The sequence below is a fragment of the Gnatocerus cornutus genome, chromosome 5 (assembly GCF_029298725.1).
Source record: "Gnatocerus cornutus isolate USDA-ARS CGAHR chromosome 5, icGnaCorn1.1, whole genome shotgun sequence".
In the NCBI taxonomy this organism is placed as follows: Eukaryota; Metazoa; Arthropoda; class Insecta; order Coleoptera; family Tenebrionidae; genus Gnatocerus; species Gnatocerus cornutus.
This window is the reverse complement of record NC_142237.1, coordinates 13,857,066-13,878,031: the sequence shown is the minus strand read 5'-3', so window position 1 is coordinate 13,878,031 and position 20,966 is coordinate 13,857,066. Positions and strand designations below refer to the sequence as shown.

The window sequence follows — 20,966 nt, the reverse complement described above, 5'->3', positions numbered from 1 at the left end:
AAGAATTTATTACCTCAATTATACAACGGGGAATACACCCCTTGAGGTTTTATCTATTCAATTTTAACTACAAAAAGTGATGTATTGTTCTGTAACCGACAACTGAAAAAACTTGAAAAAATTACTACCAAGTTTTTGTCTTTATAAAATTGTTGCATTTAATTACTAATTTTGGAGGAGTCAACATGTAATTACAAATTTAATGATTTTAGTAAATTTGGCTTTTTTGATTTTCAATTAATCATTTTTCCCGCGCTGGCGATGACGCCGTCAACATGACGTCTGTCTCTGAATCCAGGGATATTGGCGTTGATCGAGTGTCAAGTTGGCAGCGCTGCATGAACCTAATAAAAAAACGAATCAGCTGAATGCTTAACAGCAAGCAAAAGAACTTTCTCTTCGTTTTCTTCGACGTTGACAATGGCGATGTGAAGTTTGTGTACCCAAAAATCGAAATTCGCGTGTAATGCGAAAAGACAATCGTAGTCCAGGTCGGCGAGATTTTCCGCCAATTAAAATCTGTCTCGTGTGATTGACTTTCGCTAGTGAGATCGTTTTTCTATACCAAGTTCGTCTCCAAGTTGGAAAAACAGGAACGTGTATTGTTGTTTAGTGTTATGGTTAAAGATGAGTGGTTGTTGTTACAAAAAGAAAGACTTGACGCCGAAAAAAGCGACCTTTTTCGATCTCAGCTTTGAGTGATCCGTGTAATTGCTAAATTTGGTGCGTGCCGTTTTGTGGTCAACAATTACGAAAATGTCAGCAATCAAGAATTCCTCACTCAGCAAGAAGGAAGGCAAAATGAGAATCCGTGCCTTCCCAGTAAGTCTCCCAGATTTCGAAGTGCATTGTCCTCTAAGCAAATGTCAAACCGATACCTCACGCGATAATTATCATCAATGACCATCGAAAATCCTACATATAATACACTTATCATCACAATATGCAAGCTCACCGCCAAATTTGCATATTTTTTCGAATTCCGCTCGATTTTTGACACGATTTGGCAGTTAATCATGGCCACCTTGGCCTGTCATTCTCCCAAAAACAACAAAGACAATTAAAACTCAAGTTCAAAACTCAACGAAACCATTTTTTCTTCTCAAAATCAAAACTCTCACTCTTTCACATTTCGTTTAATATTTATAGAAAGATTCAAACAAAAAACACACCACATTGTCATACTTGTCATTTCTTTTCACTTTTGTTTCATAACCACTTTTGAAATTGTGCAAAATTTACGTGTATTAAGTAATGAAAAACAATTACTTTAGCGATCAAAATGATCCTCCTGGCGACATCACGTTTAAAACAGTACTTGATCATCATTACAATGAACATTTAAATAATGGGGCCCTTGTTTTAGATGACTATGGATGAGAAGTACGTTGAAAGCATATGGGCCCTTCTCAAAAATGCCATTCAAGAAATCCAGAAAAAGAACAACTCAGGTCTAAGTTTCGAAGAGTTGTATAGAAATGCTTACACTATGGTACTACATAAACATGGAGAGAAGCTGTACACAGGGCTCAAGGAGGTTGTTACTCATCATTTAGAATCAAAGGTAAGAGGGAAGCTGGCTTTCAATTACCAGTCAACAAGCAAGTTGCTTCAGGAAAATTCGTGACCTATTTAGAAAATAATTGTTTATGAAAACATGTAGCTACTAAAAACATACAATTTACGATTAACCGTGTTTTTTGAAAAAATACATTAAGGTAATTGTGTTGTCTAAACTAAGGATTCGATTAAAAATGTTTGTAATAAAGTCGTAGTGGCAATAAAAGGTCAGACTTTTGCATGAAGTATTGTTTTTTTCTTCAGTCAATGTAATCAGATTGTATAATGAATCATTAATAGTTTGAATCACTCGTACACACATTTTAGATTTTTATTTATTGGATCGTTCTGACGCAAATTATCGGCTCTAATTTACCACCAAAATGTATTATACATTGTTATTTATTATAGTTTCAGCTAAAACCAAAATGACATTATCAGGTGCAACTGATTTATAAGTGCTTTATTTGAATACGGGGCTCCAGTTGTCGGTTGATTGGAAATTAAGTGAGACCAAATGCAAATTAAAAAATAACCTTGACCTTGCAGAGACCACGCACCATATTTACAGAGGACACAATTTATCTTTTTTTATTGTAATTTTGAACGTGGAGTTCCTTTCAAAACAATACGGTCCAACATGAATTAATTTTGTTTAATTTATCCAAAGGAATAAAAAAAAACTAATTTGGAGCGGTGCACTGGTGGTGACAGAACACACGCAAATTTAAATTGTTGATATACGTATTATTTGTGTGACTGGGGTTCACAATGTCATCTTATTTTTATCGGAATGAGTCTAGATTCGAAGAGAAAATGTAGTTGTTTTGGATTGTTTTTTATCTACTGAAAATTAGGATCTACGACACTTGAAGTACCTAATAACAATAACTGGAGGCACCAGATCACTGGCGGTTCGGGGGGCCTTGGAATTTAAAATCGGTTGGTACTATTATTGTCACTTCGAAATGACAAATTTTGCTAGCTTATATGATATAGATTTTTTTAAATGCACCAATTAAAAACAAAATTTTAACGTTTGCTCGTAAATTAGAGCAAATTTTTATTCTTTAAAGTTTTGGGCACGGTTGGTGGAAGTATTACGTAAACAAATTTCCTACTAAAACAGGAGAAACGACCTCAAAAATATATAAATTCGCACCTGTTTACACGATTATAAAATCGTGTAAACATTTTTTATTGCTCTATACAAATGCAATATAACTTAAAGGGGATGTTTGTTCGCTAAAGAAAAAGTTATTGGTTCCAATTTAAAAATTCTCTAATTTGTGGCGTTAATTGAACAAATTAATACGTGACAATTTATCAAACCAATAAATCGGATTAACAGATCGATAGATATGTGTATTCTTACAGATAAATTGTATTAATTTTTTTGGTTTGTAAAATAATATTGAAACTACCTGGAAATCTGAATTTTGGATAATTGCGAATAAAATTTTGGACTTGGTTCCTATCCTGTGTGTTTAAAAATTATCGCAAGGTGAACCAAATGAAAATGAGAGGCTCGTGGGAAAAGAAACTTAAACATGACAATACAGTTTTCATAAAAAGTCTCAAAAGGCAAGTCATCTTTAGTTAAGCGTCATGTGGCACTCAGAAGATAAGGATCAAGCATTTTTTTCTAATCATTTGATCGATGATTCGGGAAAATTCCCTATCTATTTCTATTAATTGACAGATATACCGATTACTTATTCAGGTCATTTTGTCAAACCTTTAATTTTGATTAAACAAATATTGTTGTAAAACCAAATCGCGATTTATACTAAAACTTCATCATTTTGCAGTAATAAATTAAAGGCGCGAACTTTGAAATTCAAGCTATCAACAACACTTTGTTGTTCCTTGCTCAACTCTAACATTGTTATCAATCAAATTATGTATATGTAAGTACTTCAATTGTGTTTATAGTACTGCAGCAATATAAACTTTGTTATCTTTGCAACATGAAATATGATATTTCTAACAAATTAAAATATCCGGATGTATTGTTGGGAAATTAATGAAGTATTTTTTGCTTAATTTTAACCACCTTTGAACATACTGCATCAACAATTATCGTTTTTTTAAACAATAGACTATTTTGATTATTAAGATTGCATGCTTGTAAGTGCGCACGACAAGAATAATGATAATGAATAAAAACGCTACGGTCAAAGCATATTTTATTTGTTTTTGTGGTACCTATTTACATCCATCAACAAAACTCTGGCAGCTACTGTAGTTACATGGATAAGAGCTTTTGTGTTTTCTAAGTAAAGTTACTACCTCTCGTGTTAACGGACGGACTTTACGACTTTGCAACTGTACTTGTGATAAATAATGAAATTTTCATGTACCTTCATTGTTATTGCTAAAATTTTCGGGCATGCAAAACCGGGCCGCATTTGTTGAAGGACGAATATAAAGGATCAAAGTTGTCATTTCTATCAATGTATTCCGTTTGATGATATTGGAAATGCGAGTTCCCTAAGTCCGTTTAATTTAATCATCAAGTTGCGGATCCTCGGTAACGTGACATGTTAAATCATGTTATTTGCCGTATTGGACATTGGTGCTGTAATTGAACTTGTGCGATGAATGATTGGTATTCGTTCGAGTTTTGGAGTTCACATTTGGGGTTCAAACCCAACTGCGTATGTGGAATAACACCCAGTGAATGGTTAAGTAATTTTGTTTTTAATTTTGACCCTAGTCAAGTTTGCCGGCGGAAAGTTATTACCAATACATATGTTTTTTGTGCTTGCTTTAACATAATATTCTTAAATAATGCAGTTTAAGGGGGTAATTATTTTCATATTATTTTTTATAGGTCCGGGAAGATGTTCTTCGGGCCCTACATAACTGCTTCCTTATGACGCTGAATCAAGCCTGGAACGATCATCAAACGTCGATGGTGATGATTCGGGACATCCTCATGTACATGGATCGCGTCTATGTTCAACAAAATGACGTTGACAACGTGTATAATTTGGGATTAATTATTTTTAGAGATCAGGTAAATTTACACATAAAAACTATTGTTTTCATAACAAAAAAGAAACAGTGAAAGAATCTCCGTGCGTTTTTTATAATTTATGATGTTACTGTATTCTATTTATATTTTCTTGTTTTTATAAGGTTGTGCGATACGGTTGTATTCGCGACCATTTACGTGAAACCCTCTTGGACATGGTAATGCGAGAACGACGAGGCGAAAAAGTCGACAGGATCTCGATTAAGAACGCCTGTCAGATGTTGATGGTTCTCGGCATAAATCAACGCTCCGTCTACGAAGAGGATTTCGAGCGACCCTTCCTTCAACAATCTGCCGAATTTTACAAAGTAGAAAGTCAGAAGTTTTTAGCCGAAAATAGTGCGTCCGTGTATATAAATAAAGTAGAAGCCAGAATTAACGAAGAATCTGATAGAGCGAAACATTACCTGGATGAATCCACCGAATCCAGAATCGTAGAGGTGGTCGAAGAAGAACTCATTAAAAAACACATGAAAACGATAGTCGAAATGGAAAACAGCGGCGTCGTCCACATGTTAAAACATCAAAAAACCGAAGACCTTGCTTGTATGTATAAACTTTTCGGCAGAGTGGCTGACGGACTCAAAACAATGGCTGACTGCGTGAGTCAGTATTTGAGAGAACAGGGAAAGGCGCTCGTACAAGAAGAGGAACATCAACCATCCACGAATGCCATCACTTTCGTCCAGTCGTTGTTAGATCTGAAGGATCGATTCGATCATTTCTTGAAGAATTCGTTCAATAACGATAAAATATTCAAGCAGATGATCGCTTCTGATTTCGAACATTTTCTAAATCTAAACCCCAAGTCGCCGGAATACCTTTCGTTATTTATAGACGATAAATTGAAAAAAGGTGTCAAGGGGGTAAGTTTTCTTTTGAGGAAAAAAATTTGTTTTACGGCCTTTCTCGCAGATGTCCGAACAAGAAATTGAGCTGGTTCTAGACAAATCTATGGTACTCTTTAGATTCCTACAGGAGAAGGATGTGTTCGAACGATATTATAAACAACACTTGGCAAAGAGACTGCTTCTCAACAAATCAGTCAGTGATGATTGGGAGAAAAACATGATTTCTAAGCTAAAGGTAAGGCATGTAAAATCGCGTCGTTATTATTTAATACACCACGTTGATTACATTTTTTCTACCTTATCACCTCATTTAATGTGGTATTATTAGCATTGAGTTCCAGTCAGACCATTCAATATAACATCAATCAATAATGTTTAATCAACAGACAAGTACCAAGACGTAAGAATTTACTTCTTTAATGGACAAAGTTCTTTTTTATTGAATTACAACAGTTTATCGCATTGTCCGAATCGCTTAATTCTTAACAAATTATGGGATTCATGGTAATAACCCTTAAAGTACAAACTCGAACTGGGTTAATGTTATCAGATAAGTTGGCAATGTGAAATTTCGTGCTTGTTACGCTGAAAAGCACACGAGTGCTAGTGCTTTCGTTGACATAATCAAAGCTGTGGATAACATTGTTCAGTCCTCGTTACTGCAGACAAAATGTAGGCGTGACATGACAACACTTTCGTGTTTGAAGTAAAGATATTCATTAATATTTTATATTTTCGCGATATTTTGAACTTGTTTATTTGTCTGTAATAAATTATGCGGGGGCATGCCAAAGCTTTTTTGGGAGTTTTTTATTAACTAGATTTGCATTTAAATGTATCAATTACACAAATTTAGAAAGTAGTAATTTGTTTTCTTGTTTGTTTTTTTTACCTACAAAATTTCAATAATCACGGTGTAAAACAAGATACAAAAATAACGGAGTTTTTAAATGGATATGGTTTGTTGAATGACTTTATTTCTTCTAGACTGAGTGCGGTTGTCAGTTCACTTCGAAACTAGAGGGTATGTTCAAGGATATGACCGTTTCCAATACCATCATGGATGAGTTCAAGGATCATATCACCAAAACCGAGGTACTTATCTTAATTATGCTTGAACTTGTGTGTGACTTTGTGTTGTAGTCAAGTTTATGCGGGGTGGATTTATTCATGCGCGTTCTGACGACCGGGTTCTGGCCTACGCAGAGCGCCACCCCCAAGTGCCACATTCCCGCTATTCCACTAGCTGCCTTCGAATGTTTTAGTAGGTGGGTATTTGCACAAACTCTCAGATGCCATTCGTCTGATTCCCGTGTTTTTTAGGTTTTATTTAGCCAAACACAGTGGGAGGCAGTTGACGTTACAGCCCCAATTAGGCAATGCAGATCTCAACGCTATATTTTTCGGGCCGAAGAAAGAAGATCCGGATAAAGAGGGCGCGTGTTCGTCGACCAGTTCGATTTCTCCAAGAACAGGTCCAAGGAAGCACATCATTCAAGTTTCGACGTACCAAATGGTTGTTTTGATGTTGTTTAATAATCATGAAAAACTGACTTATGAAGAAATTTTGAACGAGTCGGATATACCTGAAAGGGATCTGATAAGGGCGTTGCAATCATTAGCGATGGGCAAAGCAACACAGAGGATTTTAATAAAGAATCCCAAAACGAAAGAAATAGAATCTAGCCACGAGTTTTATGTTAACGATTCCTTTACGTCAAAGCTGCATAGAGTCAAAATTCAGACAGTTGCGGCTAAAGGTGAAAGTGAACCTGAAAGACGTGAAACTAGGAATAAGGTAGACGAAGACAGAAAGCACGAAATAGAAGCAGCTATTGTTAGAATAATGAAGTCGAGGAAGAGGATGCCACACAACATTTTGGTTACTGAAGTGACTGAACAGTTGAAGAGCAGATTTTTACCATCACCTGTTATTATTAAGAAACGAATAGAAGGCTTGATAGAACGAGAATACTTAGCGCGAACACCTGAAGACAGGAAAGTTTACACTTACGTTGCTTGAACTTATTTGTTTTGTTTTGTTTTGGTGGAATATGTGAGTGGATCCTTCAACGCAAAACTATATATGAAAATTTTAATTACATTAAATTATTAAAAAGCGATCCCTTATAACTCTCTTGCGCAACATGCGCATAATTAAATACTTTGTTTTTCTTATTTTTTAGTTATCTTTTTTTTATTTCATCCAATTTGTTTCTCATATTTATTTTCCAGTTCATCCAGTTGAACATTGTACATATTTTCATCATATTTAAGGAAAATTATTAAATCACAGGTTCTCTATTTGTGCTGATCAGTGAACAGTTGTCAAATTTAAACTTGTCCAGGATTTCAACAAGCAGATGTTGGCACCACCAAATTCTTCGTTATCTCTATGACAAAATAAATCAATATGTTTTTAATATGTAAAATTCGCATTTTTACTGGACTTGATCCTTTTGTGCTTTAATCTAATTACGATTGTAAAATTTGTCTATATATTTTTTTGTTTAAATTCTTATCTTCTTTTGTGTTAGGTATGAAGTGAAGAATAAACATGGACATAATGTTTCATAAGAAGAATTTCTCACTTTTTAATTTTTTATGTCGATTTTTCTTCCCTTTTACAGCCCTGTTTTGTTTGATGCTCTCTGAGAAAGCCCAGATTAGAAATTTGAAGCCAGTGTAAACGATTTTTTGAGATTAAAATTCAGTGAAGTCGATGATTCCGTTTTTATTTATTCTACCGACAAAAGTTCAATCGCAACTAATTTGTTTAACATTTCGATCACTCAAGAGAAGAAAATTTAAATTTGCCACTAATTTGATGTAGACATTTCAGTGAAGACATTTAAAAATTAAGTTGGGTTATATTTTCGGTAACCTAAAAAATGTTACGGGTACTTTTGCACGGTTTTTCTTGGTTTCAAAAGGTTGCAACTAAAGAAGTGAGACACTATGGTTAGTTATTTATTTTATAAGAAACGAGACATTAAATTAATATTTATAGCTACTAAAAAACGTTTTTATAAAAACACTGGGATTCTTCGCAGTGAAGGAAAATTTGAAATTATATTAGACCAAAGGAAGCTGAAAACACCCAAAGGGAACCTATTTACTGTAGAAAGTGAACCTTTAGCCCTAGCTGTAGCTACAGAATGGGATGCACAGAAACAGAACATAGTCCAAACCAGTATGCATTTGGTGTGTGAACAATTACAAAAAATGTTTTCTAATTGTTTGTTTTTAGACAACATTATGCAATACTGTGATAGATAATCCCAACAATCTAACAAAATACGATATGGCAAATTATATAACAAATTATTTAGATACTGACACTCTTTTATTTCAAGGGAATGTAAGTTCACCTCTCAGCTTAACTTCTATTTTTATATAATTATGAATTTTACCACAGGAAGACGAAGAACTGTTGAAAGTGCAAGAAGAACAGTGGGATCCAGTCATAGAATGGTTCAATAAGAGATTTGACGTGAATCTTGTAAAATCACAGCAAATGGATATTCCCCCCGTTAGCGAAAAAGACAAAGCCATATTAAATAAACACCTTTTATCCCATAATTTTGCAACAATATGCGGTATCAAATCAATTTTTGCAAGCTTAAATTCTAGATCTTTTTTTTAGGAATATTGTATGGAGTAGACACTTTAAAATCAGTAATTTTAACCCTCGCAAGCGTAGAACAGTTTTTAACTCCTGAAAAAGCAGTTTTACTATCCCGTTTAGAAGAAGAGTACCAAACTGGGAATTGGGGCCGCGTGGAATGGGCCCATGACTTGAGCCAACAAGACCTTCAAGCTCGTCTGTCTGCAGTCATTCTCTTCACCTATTTTAATTCTCAGTCAAGTAAAGTTCAAGATAAATCGATTCAATAAAACAATTAGTCAGTTGTTGGTTTTTCCTTTATTCCTACTTTTGACTAAAGCTTCATAAGTTTGCATATACTGATTCTGACTCTTTGTTAACATAGAAAGACTATCAATTTGAATGCCTTTTTCTTCCAGTTGTTTCAATCTTTTACTGATAGTTTCAACACTATGAACTAAAATTTTAGGAACCCTGCAAATGTGATGAGACGTAAAGCCGTGAGAATACAAGAAGTCAATTAGTTCTTTCATTTTCTTCAAACTTCTCTTTTTTAGTGAAGGTTGTTTCAGGATAAGATAATTTGCAAACGTGACGCTACATTCTAGCCTTTCAGAAAGATATTCAGCTAAAGAGTTGTCCCCCAGGATATTTTTATTGTCGGATTTTCTTTGCACATGACTAAAATAAAACCAATTAACTGTGATATTAACTGGAGAGTTACTCACATTTGAAATATCTTCTCCTGGGCTCTTACCATCCACGTTTTCATGGTCTCAATATCGTGTTTTTTTGCGAGTTCTAGACGCGTTTTGATGAGGTTCTCACTGTACTTTAAAACCCACAAATCATTGCAAATGTTCTCTGAAGTCACACCATATTCTATCAATATTTTCAAGTTGTTTTCCATTTTTCTGTTAGATAGTTGAATTAGAATAGGTTTGTATGCTATACACTCACACGCTTTCTGAGGACTGATCTGAAAAAACTAATGAAACAAAAATAAAACGGAAAATTTAATTTACCTGTAAGAGATTTGACAGAATTGCTATTTTACCGTCGCATTTTTTTAGCATCACCTCACTATAGACAAACTTCATCAAATTGCTTTTTGACAACACTAGAAGAATTGCTAGTGAGTTCACATCATATGGAAGCTTTATTATCTCATTTAATTTCGTCTCTGGATCAAAAATTGTTAGTAATTCAGGGTACTGAAGAAGAGTTTCACGCGTTAGCCCTTTTTTCTCATAAAAACCATGATTTTCTTTCATCACTTGTTTGGGAATATTACGAAAACATGGATTATTTAAGACAATGTGTAAGGCATCCAAGGTTTTGATGCCCAGGATGCTTTCAAGACAATGAACTGTCGCTTTTCTGGAGACTTTAAACTCATGATCGGTTTTTTTATAAACTGGTCCTTCTGGCCGATTTTTCTTGACTGGAGCAGCCGCCACGTAAGAAAACTCAGGGACTGGAAGCTTCAAGCTACTTGGCTTCAGGAACTGACGGTAAACACATTCAAATTTCAGAAAATGGTTTAGATTTCTTGCCATAGTTAGGTTATGTTGAAATGTAAACTACAGCTTGATATCAAAAGTTTACACATTTGGGTTGCTATTCAGGTAAAAAAGATGCTAAAAAAATTGTATAAATTGGAAATATGCGTAAATAATAATTTAAATTTATTTTTAGTGTAATAACTTTGACGTGACTTTGACATTTATGTCATTTACACTCAGCAGTGTTTACCAGTGACGTGTTTACACCTTAGAAGGAGATTTAGACTACTAGGGTAATACAATTGGTCTACTCCAGTAGCTCTACTTGTCAAGTTGTCAAGTTTTGAAGTTAATGACGTTTGAGTTGTAGGTTAGCAAAAAACTCGAAATAAAAATAAAAGAATTTTTCCAATGGATACGGCTAATTCAGACGGTGATTTAGTCGACCAAATAGAGAATGACGGTAAGAGTGGTATTAATTCTCGTAAAATCAGTTTTCACGACAATTTTTTTCCAGACTTCTATAAATGTTTCTTGAAATCAAATTCGAAAAACAGTGCTCTTCCTCAAGCTTTAACTATTACTGAGCAAGTCAAAAAACTTGGCGAAGGCATAGAATTAATCAGTCGCGAGTTACAGAAGCAAGTGTTGGAAAAACATGATGATTTGTTAAGACAAGGCAATCATGCAACTAAATTAGAGAATGTTTTAAATACCATGAATGGTCATGTTCAGAATTTATTTGCCAATGCTGAAAGACTCAGAAATCAAGTATTTCATTTTCATTGGTGGTTCTTTGAGTAATTTTTTCTTGTAGATTGCAGGACCATACAGTGCTTTAGAAACCCATACTAAAGTTTTGGGGCGTTTACATTTGGCTAGTCATATTTTGAGACAAGTCAATAGAATACAGCAGTTGAGTAAGAGATTATCTAACACAACTGATCCTGTGCAAAAAGCGACGATTTTGCATGAACTAGGTGAATAAAAAATTGAGAGATGAGATTTTATTTCATAATTGTAATTATAATTTTAGAACAATTAGCTTCTGATTCTGACCTTAAAGACATCGACGCGGTGACATCAGAGCTCAGGAACATAAGAGCCCAACAGCAAAAAGTTGTCAAATTAGCAACAGGGTCACTGAGTCAAGGTATAATTAATGAGAATGTTGGACAAACTACTACAGCTTTACAAGTATTTTTTTACTTATTTTTTAACTCTCCTTAACTGTAAATTATTAGATTTTTATCAACTTGGGCGTTATCAACAGTACTCTTCAAACCACGACTGAAAACAGTTTAAGTGAATGCAGGGAATGCCTCAAAGCAGCTTTTGACTTAAGTACTTTTTCAAGTGGTTCTAAAGTGAGCAAAGGACCTGGTCGTATCACCATGACGAGTTCCCAGGGCTTCAGAAATAAAATTTGGATTGAAATAGAGAAGGCGTTTTCTGAAGAGATTTATCAAAATTGCAAACAAGTGAGTCAACCGACGACTTAAATGTATTATAATTATTAATTTACAGATTAAATTTTTGCAAATTACAATCAATAACTTAAATGCACAAAGCATTGATTCGGAAATAGCGTCGAAATTTTGGGTAAAACTCGGCCAGTTGATTCAGATTGAAATTAAGAGTAGCTCTTCGGCAGTCCAGCAAATGTTAGAAGAAGACTACCCTAAATTTCTAAAGTGTTTTTATGACATGTATGAAAAACTGAAATATGATCAGTTCGTCTTTGAGTAAGTTACTTTAATTACTCTTTTTTTGTTTATTGTATAAATTTTAGCCGACAAGTTCTAGAAAAGTGCGAAAATTCGTATTTATCTTCCTCATTAAACCGATTGTTAGATCCAGCCCAGTCCATGTTTAGTACCGAAGGCGAAGTGCCATCTCACGATCAGATTGATTCGTTAATTAGAACAATCACTGGGTAATTAAAACATTTCAAAGGCGTGATCTTTAAACGTTTGTTTTCAGTGAATTAAGTGTTGCTTTGGTGGAAGAAAATTTGAGTGAAAAAATATGCAAGAATGTCTCCAAATCTATTAAAATGTACGCGCTGAAGACCGAGCAGCAGATAGAAACGGGACCAGAAGCGGCACAAGTTATTGGTAAATTGCATGCGTGAAAACAAAACCTTTCAATTATTAATGCTATTCTAGGAGGAAACGCTAATTCGGGACAACAAAGAAATGTCTTGTATGCCAACGCTTTGTACTACTTCCAAGTGCAAATTCAAAGAATGTTATCTAATATGAAAGAAAGTATTCCAGCGGGTGGTGCTAGTATTATTACAGAAAGCCTACAAGTGCTTGAGAATCTAGTTGCGGCTATTATACAACCCATTGTGGGTGAGTAGTCAATTCAGTTATTTATCTGACTTTCTAATTCTTTTTTTTAGTATCAATTACATCTTCAATAGAGACAATTGTAGTAACAATACATCTTGAAACGGATTGGGCGAAGCTTCAAATTCCGCCTAATAGAAATTCAGTTCCATGTAGCCCATACATGCGTGAACTCACCCAATTTATAACACGCGTCTATCACACGTATCTTTCAAATTTTAACAACAAAGAAGTTCTGTTATCCAAGTAATTAATTTCGTATCTTCGTCATAATTCGCTAAATTTTAATTTGTAGGTGCAGCGAAATTGCCATTCGCTGTATAGAACTCTTAGTTCGGCACTCTTCGCTTTTGCGTCCTTTGTCTCAAGGGGGCCGAATCCGTCTGCATTCCGATTATCTCCATTTAGAACATTGTCTCAAAGTGATTTGTCCGCATCTAAGCGACTTGGGGCGTCCGTATCGACTTCTGAGATCTATGGCATCTCTGGTAACGCTAACACCGGAAGAAATCGTCGCTAGTCAAGCTTCAGAGAGTTCTGTTCCTCACAGTACTGTTTTGTTATTACTTTTTTCGTACGCTGGAAGTGAATTAGCGAGTCCTCATCAGAATACAGCGTGGTCTCTTCCGAAATTGTCGGTTTGGTTGGACGAACATCCATCAGAAAGCGACAGACTGGATTTGATTGCTGGAGCTTTGCAGAAGTATGAGAATCTAGTGAGGCAAAAAAACTCGGTGAATTACGATCCTGTGTATCCTGTGATGAGCAAATTCTTGGAAAATGCAGTGAAGAGTCGTAAATAAGACAGTGTTTAATTGAAATAAAATTTTATCTGATTTGTTTATTTATTTTATGTGACTCCCACTACTCTATTATGTGTTACGCCACTGGTAAAGTCGTTACAGCCCTCTAGTGGTACGATTATTAATAAACAAACAATAGTTTCATAATTAGCCAATAGAAAACGCTTTCGCACATGCGCTTTGATTGGTCGCGTTTTGTTTGATTACCCACACACGTCGTTCGCGTGTGTAATGTACAAAACAAAGACCGATGATACGGCGCTTGTCTGTGATTGTTTCACAGAGTTTATTTAACGTTGAAAAAAATTGAACATCGCCAAGATCTTCAACAACTGTGAAAGGCAGGAAGGAGGAAGGAAGAACATCGTGGAAAGAGGAGTTTAACATCAGCCAACCGGCCCTTTTACCATCATGGCTGAAGCTGAGCAACAACAGCAACAACCAGCAGCAGAACCGCCGAAAGCGCAGAAACAGAAAGAGGTGCTCGGTGAGTAAAACAAACTTTACAAATTTCGTGTGGGCCCGGCGTCCATTTTCTTTCGGCGAAGCACATGGCTGCATTTCCGAAGAAAGGACTGCGGATTGAATATATTTCGTTTCGATTTGACATTTTTTGGGAAATTTGACGTTTTCTTCCTTTGATCGGCAATTGTTTGGAATCGTCGCCTTCTTTGGTTGGCATGGCTTGGCGCGTTGCTGCCGCCATTGTGAGAGGACGCGGTAAAATCTTTCGAGTAGAACAGAATCTCAAGCAAATCCCGATAAATGTTTTTGTTTACGCTGAATTATTGCATAAATTTGTTCCATCATGCATTTTATTTATAAATGTAGCCGTCACGTGGAGGCGACCCGGCTTTTGAGCGCGTCGGTTCCATCAACTGCGTCATGATTATTTTTAGCGAATTCTTTCAATTTCCGGTTTGAATTGAGGTGAAAAATCTCATAATTGGCTTTCTGGTTTGTAATTTAATTATCCACGCGTACCGGCGAAAAAACGGTATAAAAAACGGACAAAAAATAGCAGGGGGGAAATACATACCAACACACGAGACCTAAAGACCCTAAAAAATTCAAACCATTTTTTTTCTTTACAGCGAGCAAAGTAACTGGAACTGTAAAATGGTTCAACGTTAAGAGCGGTTACGGATTTATCAACCGAAACGACACCAAGGAGGATGTTTTTGTACACCAAGTAAGTCATTTTTCATTTGTATGCATAATTGTGATTTACTGCTTTATTGGAATTGATAGTGTTTCTTATCAACGTTTCCTTGCACTGTTTTCAAGGCCCTGACCATTTTATTCAAATGTAAAGGTCATGTAAACATTGTAGGTTTATATTCATTGTTTATCAAAATGCACACTCCATAGATCCATCTCTGGTTACCTAAGGAGATGCTTGAGTCATTGGTGTGCTAAAGAACGACAACTCCAATGTTCAATAATGCAGTTGTCGGCTTCATGTTCGCAGCTAATTGAACTTTGGGGAACACTAAAAAAGAACGCAAAAACTTATCATGTTAATTTCATTGGTCACAAATGGTGCAAAAATCACTCGAAACGATCGCTGACGGAATTGGAATTTATTGTTGCAATTTATGAATGTCATAAAACTAAACTCCCATTTTTATCGCTAGTTTTATCACACGTAATCCCATTTCGAATTATTGTTGCACTTCTTAGATAAAACAGTAAGTCCAATTAAGTTTTTATTTGATGGATTATATGAACTTGCTCACAATTAAAATTCCTAAAAAACTGATTAATGATACGACTTTGAAAGTTGTAATTAGTTTATTCAAATTTGTTGATGGAGTTGGTAATTTAAGATGGGGCAAGAAAGAACGTTAATCACAATGTAATATCCGTTAAATAATTATAATCGTTGAATTTTAGAAACCACGATCTTTCAATGGTGAACTTTACAATTCATTTATTTTGATTGATGCTCTTGTTTTTTCGGCAACTTTCGGTTTTTTGTACTCAAAGTGTTTCCAAGTAATGCAGTAATTGCAGTTTTAGAAACTGACAGGTTACTTCTAAATTGATGCAATTTTGCGCCACCAACTTGAAATCGGCTTGTTACAGCTTTATCTTTTGCACGAGTGTAAACACCCAAAATTATTGTTTAATGTCGACGTATCAAAATATTTATCTATTTGATAACATGTCTCAGTTGGTACATATTGTGGATTTTATCAAAATATTTTGCTCTACAGCGTTGTATAAATGTATAAATCTAATATTCTCGTTCTAATTTTCTTAATTTTAAAAAGTTTTACTGAGTTGGAAAAGTATTTGCCAATCCACGTGTGTATTCAATTTGGCAACCTTCAACAATTGTTCTGACAGTCATATTTTTTGTTATTAAGTCATTGGATTTTACGATATTTTATGGAAACAATTCAGGACTTTAAGAGGTTCGCAAAATATGTTTGCGTTATTCAAAATGGGAAGTTTAATTCAACTGGAAATTAATGTTACAATTTCTCCGAGTTTATGCCTTATTGATGATATTTTATGCTCGTACAACTTTCCTCGTGTTACTTTTTATGGCTCTTTTCGGAATGTTTTATGATCCGGGAACGGTTATCAGAAATAAACGATTCTTCCACAACTTTTAAAAGTAAATTTTTGGTGAAAAATGTATTTCTTTGTTGATTCTTGAAAGGTTAAATAACTATGCGTCATGTGCTGAAGGTATTGGTACAAAAGCGGATTAGCATAGTTAATCACTGTTTATATTTGCTTATTAATTTGTTTTTTTCTTGTAGTCGGCCATTATCAAAAACAACCCTAAGAAAGCCGTCCGTTCGGTCGGCGACGGCGAGATCGTCGAGTTTAGCGTCGTCGTCGGTGAAAAGGGAAATGAAGCGGCGAACGTGACCGGTCCCAACGGCGAGCCAGTGAGAGGTTCACCCTATGCGGCTGACCGTCGTCGAGGTTATCGCCAATGGTATTATACTCGCGGCCGTGGCGGACCTAGACCAAGACGTGGACCACCACGAGAGAGTCAAAGCGAAGGCGAAGGTGGCAAGGACGGGACTGCGTCTGGTGGTGAAGGAGGCGGCAGCGGTAACGGACCACCGCGTCGTTACAGGTGAGACAATAAAAATTCGATATTACATCTAAAATTGCGGTATTATTGTGTTTTTTTTTAAGTGGTGGTTCATAACATTTTTTTCAACGATATGTATCAGTGATATGTACAGGCCTAGGCGCGGGCGCGGCGGCTACGTCGGTGGCTATTACAGAGGACCGTACCGTGGCCCCCCACCAGGCAGCGATCAGGATCAAAACGGAGATGCGCCAAGAGGGCGTGGACCCCCAAGAAGGTTTTTCCGTAGAAACTTCCGTGGCGGAAGAGGCGGTGGAAGACGACCACAATCTCAAGACAGCCAGGGCCAGGCTGGAGAACAGGTTGGTCAGGATGGACCTCGTGGACAACAACGTCCCCGCTACCGTAGACGCGGACCACCACGTCCCCGTGGCGGAAACTCCCAGTCCGAGTCCGGAAACAACAAGGTAAATTACTGTTGGTCCTTCCTATTTTTTAAAATGTTAAGCTCGTAGGAATAGAAGTAAATGTAGGTGTCGTGGTCTTGATAATTTGGTAGTTGCAACCCACACAAACTACTGTTGGCTGATAATTTTGATATTTTTATTTTTTTCTATTTCCGTTTGACATGACTAAGCTTAGACGAAACAATCATGAGCACAAAGCAACCGGTACAAAATATTTTCATCACCGGAATTCATTGGTGAAAATTTTACTACCTTTTCATTTTATTTATAGCAAGTTAACGGATTTTAATGAGACTTTTCCTCTAATTTCGAATTGTTAATTATTCATCTGACGGTCTAGCCAAAACGAAAGTTGGGTTGAAAATATTTAATAAGTGTGTAATAATAAACTGCTTGTAGTACTGCCGTGAATCCAATCAATATTTAGAAATTCCACCATTATTTCGTTGGTTTGGTGAATTAGGAACATGCGAAGCCCGCCTAAGGTCTTGAACTTTGGATTAACTTTTGAAACAAAGGAAATTATAGCAGGAATTTTATAACTTTGGTTTAACCCCGCCCACATAAACAAATGACGATTTGAATTTGTCGAATTAAGGAATGGCTAGCCTCCTTTACTCATCATAATTAAAAATTTGACGGCTTTAGTGTCACACTTGTCAAGAAGATTTGCAGTCTTGCAGGAATTCAATTAATCGTGAAACCTTCGTCGATTTTTATGGCATTTCATCTTCTAATGTGTGGACAGATCTACCCTAAGTTCAGATAAATATCAACGAACTATCAAAATGTTGCAGATTGAATCAGACTTTCATCCAAAATTCTATTGGCCTAAAAGGTAGGCGGAGTTAAACCAAAGTTATAAAATTCTGACTATAATACAGAAATCTTGTGGATTATTTTGTTTATTTAGATCGATATTAATTACTTACAGAAAATTTAGTATCAGAATAAACAGAAAATGACTCGCTATCATTGCAACCAAAACATCGTCGGCTGCTTTGAATTCTTACCCATTTAAATGTGTTGCTTGTGCATCTCTCATTCAGGCACATAAAATGATGTCCTTTGACAATATTCTTTCATTGAGCTCGTTTTTCTAGAGAACTCTAATTAATACGAATTAGTAAAACAATGCAAGTAGTAATTAGAGAAACTTCCTACATTTTCATGTTAGTAATTAGTTTTCCATGCACTTCCCCTTACTCTTTCTTCTTTATTTTCAGCAGGCAGAAGCAACTGGACCGGTGAAGACTGAAGTAAGTTACATCACTTTTTCTATCTGTGTGTTTCTCTAGTTTTTCTTTGCTTTCTTCAAGGGTCATGGAATTGGGATTGCTATTGTTAAATGAATGTCTTGCATGTTAATATTTTAACCTTTATTTTATAAGTGGGGTCATGGTGGTAATATTGTTTCTTCTTTTCAGGAGAGTCAGCCAGTGCAGAACACCACCACTGAAAGCACGGCTTAGCGTTGTCGCGCTCAAGTCCACCATTCTTACTATAACCATACTATGTTAACAACTTATTAGCGCGTGAGTTTTTAAGCAGACAAAAGGCATTTCATTACGGTTTAATTTGTGTGTACATCAAGTTTAATTCCTTCAGAACTGCGTCTTTCCGAGTTTGGCGCCGAAGCTTTCCAGACGGTTGGAACGTCTACATTTTTGATACTTTTTATATATTTCTCAATTGATGTTTATATAAAAAACCTTGAAAAAAATCGATAATTTGTGAAGTGTTTACATAAAGCAACCCGATTGAAAGCGGCGACAAACTGTAATTATTGTTTAATTGATTCATTAGTACGTTTTTGAAATGTCTTAAGACCTTATGTCTTGCTGCAAAATAATTTTTCCCTCATAACAAATAAAAAATACTACACAAAAAATTCAACGTCTACCTTTACAGAACAACAACTATTGGTGGACGTTGTACCAAAAAAAATGATTGCAACTTGTCTTTTCCCAGTTGCAGAGCAGGGAAGAGAACTTTAAGTAAAAAATTACAAAAAAATTCGAAAAATATAAAAAGGAACGGTTTATTTCTCAGGTATTTTTGTAGGGATTTTTCGTATATTTACATATAACGAATACATTGTAAAGATTTTATTTATTTCGGTAAATTCGTCGGTATTTTGGGTGCTAGTCATGTAAGTAATTTGCTGTGAATACTTTAAAAGCCTTTCAGACTTGCAAACATTTCTCAATGTAATTGGATTGCAGCTTATTTTGTTTATAAGACCTTTTTGTATATATTGATTTAATGAGCAGTTGTAAAATGGGAAATAAATACTGTTCTTGAAAGATGAATTATTTATTTACTTACCCTGAATTCCATGAAAATTTCTGATGAGTGTTGAATTATTCAAGTTTGCTTTGTCTTCATCATCAAGTGATTTTAAAATAATTGCAAATGGAGTTTTAAATAAGCTGTAAAAGCTGAAAAGAAAATTATTTCTTAAGGTAAGTAGGTACTAAGTGGAGCTTTATTTATTTCTTACATTTTAATATGTGGAAATCTTTTTAATGAAGCTGCAAATTGTTTCCACTTCTTATTTTACAAAAAAATTAAATTTTAAAAGAAATCTATAATTCAGTATGATTCATTCACATGATGCACGGATAGAGGGCAGCATCATTCGTGGATAAATTATTTAGTTATGAATATCATCATTTTTGTCGTTTTATTAAAGTAGATGTTAAGACATAATTGAGTCGCTTAAATGCAAAATTCCACATCTGCATTCAACCCTAATTTTTCGACCAATAGAAAAAACTTTACTAGCGCTTTTACTACTAAATGTTGGAAGATAAGTTTTATCAGTTCATAGCAAAAAGCTTATAAATTACAAAAGTGAACCTTTTCAAATTCTGTATAGAACTAATTAGGACCGTTACTGAAATTAGAACAAACATAATTTTGTTGTTTTTTTTGTTTTTCTGGCGAAAATTTTATAGGAAATGAATGGCATTTAAAAATTGTGTTTTACTTTAATATACAGAGCGAACCCGAATAAAGTGCAAATATTTTAGCTCTAATATCAGACAACACAGTTTGACATAATGGCCAAATTTCGCGTTTCGAAACGTCACCGTCTTCGAAAAAAAATGATTAAAATTTTCTGCAGGTTTGCTGAGGTAACAATACCAATGTCAATGTCAGTTCAGTCCATCGAAAAGTTGTGAATAAAAACGCTAATGAACAAATGGCAAAAAATGTCTTTGTCGAAGTTCCCGTTAGTTTTAGCGATAATCGTGGTAGAGAAATGTTAAATCAGCGATTCCCACTTTTGTTTTTTGCAACTATTTTGCAGAAAACACATTGTTGTGTTGGTTTTCATTTTCATGAGCAATTTTCTTCTAATAAATTTCTCTTCGGACCGATAAAAGCGAAAAGAGAATTTTTAGTGTCAACAATTTTTTGTTCGCGACCTTATAACTGAATTTTTTGTTTTCCAAAGAATCGTTGTTTATAATTTCCGTCACATTTATTTACTTTTTGAAATAATCTGAAATTAAATTAGCAATTGGCAAGACCTACAAACGTCGATATTTATGACTAGGTATACTACTACAATAAAGTCATAAATAAAAATATTTTTTCTAATACACCAGAAAGTGGAGTAGACAAGCTTGACTACCTCAGTAGTAGTTGATAAAAAATCGCCCAGTATGTGAATGTATGTTATTTACCATTACCGTGTATTGATTTTACTGTG

At 35.1% G+C, this 20,966-nt stretch overlaps 5 protein-coding genes and 1 non-coding gene across 7 annotated transcripts; 5 read left to right on the top strand and 1 right to left on the bottom strand.

Moving 5' to 3' along the window:
- Nucleotides 1-282: 282 nt before the first annotated feature.
- On the top strand, nucleotides 283-8,174 carry Cul3 (cullin 3). The gene is made up of 8 exons (XM_088036017.1): nucleotides 283-822; nucleotides 1,367-1,564; nucleotides 4,397-4,582; nucleotides 4,705-5,466; nucleotides 5,516-5,686; nucleotides 6,439-6,546; nucleotides 6,595-6,719; nucleotides 6,775-8,174. The coding sequence occupies exons 1-8, from the start codon at nucleotides 757-759 to the stop codon at nucleotides 7,472-7,474; spliced, it is 2,316 nt and encodes a 771-aa protein (XP_087892143.1). The 5' UTR covers nucleotides 283-756; the 3' UTR covers nucleotides 7,475-8,174.
- A 123-nt stretch (nucleotides 8,175-8,297) lies between these two features.
- On the top strand, nucleotides 8,298-9,362 carry l(2)k14505 (ATP synthase mitochondrial F1 complex assembly factor 2 homolog l(2)k14505). The gene is made up of 5 exons (XM_088036328.1): nucleotides 8,298-8,412; nucleotides 8,462-8,655; nucleotides 8,702-8,812; nucleotides 8,870-9,050; nucleotides 9,098-9,362. Exons 1-5 carry the CDS (start codon nucleotides 8,343-8,345, stop codon nucleotides 9,346-9,348), a joined length of 807 nt encoding a protein of 268 aa, XP_087892454.1. The 5' UTR covers nucleotides 8,298-8,342; the 3' UTR covers nucleotides 9,349-9,362.
- On the bottom strand, nucleotides 9,342-10,849 carry mTTF (mitochondrial transcription termination factor). The gene is made up of 3 exons (XM_088036327.1): nucleotides 10,084-10,849; nucleotides 9,787-10,037; nucleotides 9,342-9,739 (listed from the first exon to the last, which is right to left on the bottom strand). Exons 1-3 carry the CDS (start codon nucleotides 10,615-10,617, stop codon nucleotides 9,358-9,360), a joined length of 1,167 nt encoding a protein of 388 aa, XP_087892453.1. The 5' UTR covers nucleotides 10,618-10,849; the 3' UTR covers nucleotides 9,342-9,357.
- A 32-nt stretch (nucleotides 10,850-10,881) lies between these two features.
- fws (Conserved oligomeric Golgi complex subunit 5 four way stop) lies at nucleotides 10,882-13,753 on the top strand. The gene is made up of 11 exons (XM_088036326.1): nucleotides 10,882-11,026; nucleotides 11,081-11,334; nucleotides 11,381-11,543; nucleotides 11,600-11,760; nucleotides 11,808-12,044; nucleotides 12,091-12,308; nucleotides 12,356-12,499; nucleotides 12,547-12,680; nucleotides 12,732-12,920; nucleotides 12,971-13,163; nucleotides 13,213-13,753. Exons 1-11 carry the CDS (start codon nucleotides 10,975-10,977, stop codon nucleotides 13,718-13,720), a joined length of 2,253 nt encoding a protein of 750 aa, XP_087892452.1. The 5' UTR covers nucleotides 10,882-10,974; the 3' UTR covers nucleotides 13,721-13,753.
- Nucleotides 13,754-14,014: 261 nt separating this feature from the next.
- On the top strand, nucleotides 14,015-19,551 carry yps (Y-box binding protein ypsilon schachtel). 2 transcript variants are annotated; one of them, XM_088036233.1, is made up of 6 exons: nucleotides 14,016-14,207; nucleotides 14,815-14,912; nucleotides 16,495-16,820; nucleotides 16,921-17,245; nucleotides 18,472-18,504; nucleotides 18,673-19,551. In XM_088036233.1, exons 1-6 carry the CDS (start codon nucleotides 14,132-14,134, stop codon nucleotides 18,715-18,717), a joined length of 903 nt encoding a protein of 300 aa, XP_087892359.1. In that variant the 5' UTR covers nucleotides 14,016-14,131; the 3' UTR covers nucleotides 18,718-19,551. The 2 variants fall into 2 exon arrangements, with proteins under 2 accessions (XP_087892360.1, XP_087892359.1); XM_088036234.1 differs by lacking the exon at nucleotides 18,472-18,504 and having other exon boundaries at nucleotides 14,015-14,207.
- On the top strand, nucleotides 15,078-15,213 carry LOC148174834 (small nucleolar RNA SNORA53). The gene has a single exon (XR_015770217.1). It is a non-coding gene; the product is annotated as a small nucleolar RNA SNORA53 (small nucleolar RNA).
- Nucleotides 19,552-20,966: the final 1,415 nt, after the last annotated feature.

Coding starts and splice junctions, on each gene's coding strand:
- Cul3 (XM_088036017.1), top strand. CDS start 757: ATGTCAGCAATCAAGAATTCCTCACTCAGCAAGAAGGAAGGCAAAATG. Junction 823..1,366: donor TGAGAATCCGTGCCTTCCCA/GTAAGTCTCCCA, acceptor CCCTTGTTTTAG/ATGACTATGGATGAGAAGTA. Junction 5,467..5,515: donor TGAAAAAAGGTGTCAAGGGG/GTAAGTTTTCTT, acceptor CCTTTCTCGCAG/ATGTCCGAACAAGAAATTGA.
- mTTF (XM_088036327.1), bottom strand. CDS start 10,617: ATGGCAAGAAATCTAAACCATTTTCTGAAATTTGAATGTGTTTACCGT. Junction 10,038..10,083: donor TTCTGTCAAATCTCTTACAG/GTAAATTAAATT, acceptor TAGTTTTTTCAG/ATCAGTCCTCAGAAAGCGTG. Junction 9,740..9,786: donor CAGGAGAAGATATTTCAAAT/GTGAGTAACTCT, acceptor GTTTTATTTTAG/TCATGTGCAAAGAAAATCCG.
- fws (XM_088036326.1), top strand. CDS start 10,975: ATGGATACGGCTAATTCAGACGGTGATTTAGTCGACCAAATAGAGAAT. Junction 11,544..11,599: donor GACGATTTTGCATGAACTAG/GTGAATAAAAAA, acceptor TTATAATTTTAG/AACAATTAGCTTCTGATTCT. Junction 12,681..12,731: donor AGAAGCGGCACAAGTTATTG/GTAAATTGCATG, acceptor ATGCTATTCTAG/GAGGAAACGCTAATTCGGGA.
- yps (XM_088036233.1), top strand. CDS start 14,132: ATGGCTGAAGCTGAGCAACAACAGCAACAACCAGCAGCAGAACCGCCG. Junction 14,913..16,494: donor AGGATGTTTTTGTACACCAA/GTAAGTCATTTT, acceptor TTTTTCTTGTAG/TCGGCCATTATCAAAAACAA. Junction 16,821..16,920: donor GGACCACCGCGTCGTTACAG/GTGAGACAATAA, acceptor GATATGTATCAG/TGATATGTACAGGCCTAGGC.